This window comes from Orycteropus afer, unplaced genomic scaffold, assembly GCF_000298275.1.
Source record: "Orycteropus afer afer isolate SDZICR_OR568_19922 unplaced genomic scaffold, OryAfe1.0 scaffold00583, whole genome shotgun sequence".
Classification (NCBI taxonomy): domain Eukaryota; kingdom Metazoa; phylum Chordata; class Mammalia; order Tubulidentata; family Orycteropodidae; genus Orycteropus; species Orycteropus afer.
Window position 1 is genome coordinate 1110472 of NW_006922170.1, and position 2801 is coordinate 1113272.

The 2801-nt window shown below is 36.7% G+C and overlaps 1 protein-coding gene across 1 annotated transcript; it reads right to left on the reverse strand.

Annotated features, from left to right (window-relative positions):
* Positions 1-2063: 2063 nt before the first annotated feature.
* Positions 2064-2414, reverse strand: LOC103210283 (60S ribosomal protein L31-like). The gene has a single exon (XM_042783018.1). The coding sequence runs from the start codon at positions 2412-2414 to the stop codon at positions 2064-2066; it is 351 nt and encodes a 116-aa protein (XP_042638952.1).
* Positions 2415-2801: the final 387 nt, after the last annotated feature.

The window sequence follows — 2801 nt, forward strand, 5'->3', positions numbered from 1 at the left end:
GCATCTAGATGGCAGCTTCCTAGCTTTTAAGGTCCCAGTCGCTACTCGCCAAAGTAGTAGGTGGAACAATGTTTTGTATAGTATGTTATGCCAATTGAGCAACAAGCTGTACATCTTATTGACAAAAGTTGTGTGAAAGATATTATGACAACAACAATAGGAAAAAAGAGTAGCTACTGAGGGTGGTTATGTAGAACCCAATAACTAATGGAATTTGCTTCCTTGGTTTGGAGGTTTAGGGTCATCGTTTCATGGAATATCCCCGTTAATTGGCCTAATAACATGTTTAGTGTTTCTGTTCTGTCTCCTAGTTCCTTGTGTAGTGCTTGGGTCTTAAAAGCTTGCATGTGGCCATCCAAGGCACAACAATCAGTCTCTATTCACCAGGAGCAACAGAGGAAAAAGGAGAGTCAGGAATAGGAGAACAGGGAATGTGTGTCTCATTGCCTCCATGAACAACTGCCTCCTTTCCCAGGAGACCAGAAGAAGGTGGTGCCTGGCTACCATTACTGAACATTTTAACCAAAGACTCCATAGAAGAATCCTGATCAAAAGGAGGAAAATGTAGAACAGAATTTCAAATACTCATGGACTCTAGAGTTTCTGGAAAGAACCACTGAAACTATTGCACTGAGATAATCTTTAACCTTAAATCAAAAATATCCCTTGAAGTCTTCAGAAAACTGAACAATATTTTAGCTTTAATAGTAAGAAAAAGATCTGCCTTGAGCATTATGCTCCTTTAAGAACTATCTATATGAGTTCAAATTGACAACGGCAACTTGAAAGATTAGATAGGCACCTTAGGGGTCAGTGAGTTTGTGTTAATGAGGGAGAAACAACTCAGAAAACAAAGGTGTGAATGGTTGCACAACTTAAAGAATGTTATCAATGTCACCAAATTGTACATGTAGATACTGTTAAATTGGTGTGTGTTTTGCTGTGTATATTCTCAACAACAACAAAGTAAATGAAATTTAGGAAAAAGAGCCTATGAATGCTTTATTTGGGCTGATTAATTCAGTTAATATTTTAGGGAATGTAATATAAGAATCAAGAATGGAATACATAGCACTACTATTGTGTACTATGGAGTTCTGGTAGCATAGTGCCTAAGGCATTTGACTGCTAACCAGAAGGCTGGTGGTTCAAACCTGCCAGCCACTCCTCGGAAGGAAGGTTGGGCAATCTACTTCCATAGTGATACTGCCTTGGCAACCCAAGGAGTGGTCGCTATGAGTTGGGTCCGACTCAACGGCACATAACAACAACAACATTGTGTGCTATGAGGAACACACAGATAAGCAAGGCTCATATACATGTGTACAAGCAGAATTCTAGAGTGTAGTTAAGAATGGGTGCTCTGGAGTTAAATGTCTTGTGTGACTCCAACATACACTTGTCTCCATACTTACCTCATAGTGTTATTGAGTTAATTGAGTAACAAAATTATATGAAGGTTTTAGTGCAGTGTCTAACACATAGTAAGCACTCAAAAATGTTATCAAAGACATGACATGTTAGTTAGAGTTAATTAAATTTTAATAGACTGAAAACTTGAAGTTGTAGCAGCTAAATAAAAAGGTAAAAACACTCTCAGATAAATGAAGTCCAGAGTATATGGTATGATGACTGCTCATCAGTCAGTCCAGTGGTGGTATGACTGCTCAACACTCACTTCTGTCAAGTTGGGCCCTGTGGTCAAAAATTGACTATCAACTTTTGAAATGGCCACTCTTGGTGGTTTGGAAGTTTCTCTAACAATCAATATCACATGACTACAACAGGCCACATTGGCTTTGCTTAGAAAAATAATGATCTCACACCATCTTACCAGCATTGTGGGAACATTAACGCTATTCCACATCCTTACTTATACTTTGTGTTGTCAGACTTAATTTTTTTCCCAATCTAGTGATTATATTTAGGTAAGATGTTGTAGTTTAAATTTTCATATCTCTGATTATAAATGGAATCGAGCAACTTTTCACATACTTTTACAATTGACTTTTTCTCAGTTTCTATCATTATCATTATCAGCTGTTAGTTTTCATCCACATGGACTATCTGTAGGTTTTTGAAATGGTGACAGGTACACAGGTAACCAATGTATAGAGCTTGTTTGGTGAAAATTCATCCTCATTATGTTTTCTCGATAACTCTACACAGATATGATATAGGACATTCCTTATTCCTTTGGCCCATACATCTTTTTTGAGCCTCATGTCAATGCATATATCTGGCATTTCCATCTCCTTCATGGCAAATTTCCACATCTCCTTGACAACCCAAGAATCCCCCTTCTTAAAGCCCACTCCTTGGATGTGCTTGTGAATGTTGGTGTATCCTCTGGTCACCACTGCCTTGATAAAAGAACAGACCTTCTTCTCACCAGCCCTCTTTTCAGGAGCCATAGTGCGAGGATTAGATTGCAAAGATTCAATTGACTTCTTCTTTGTGAAGTGCATGTTCATGATTTTTGACCATTTCACTATTGGGTCATTTATATTTTTCTTATTTATTTATAGTTCTTTATATTCTCAATGCTAATCTTTTATTGGTTCTATGTGTTACAAATATTTTATGCTCTGTGTTCTTCCTTTTAATGTGTTAGTGGTGACTTTTGATAAAGTTCTTAATTTTAATTTATCAGTATTTTCCTTCATAGTTAGTAATTTTAGTGTTCTGTTTAAGAAGTCTTTTTCTACTCTGAGATCATGAGGATTTTCTTCTGTATTAACTTCTAGAAGTTATTTTCTTTTCACATTTAGGTATGTGATACTTCTGTAAATTATTTTAAT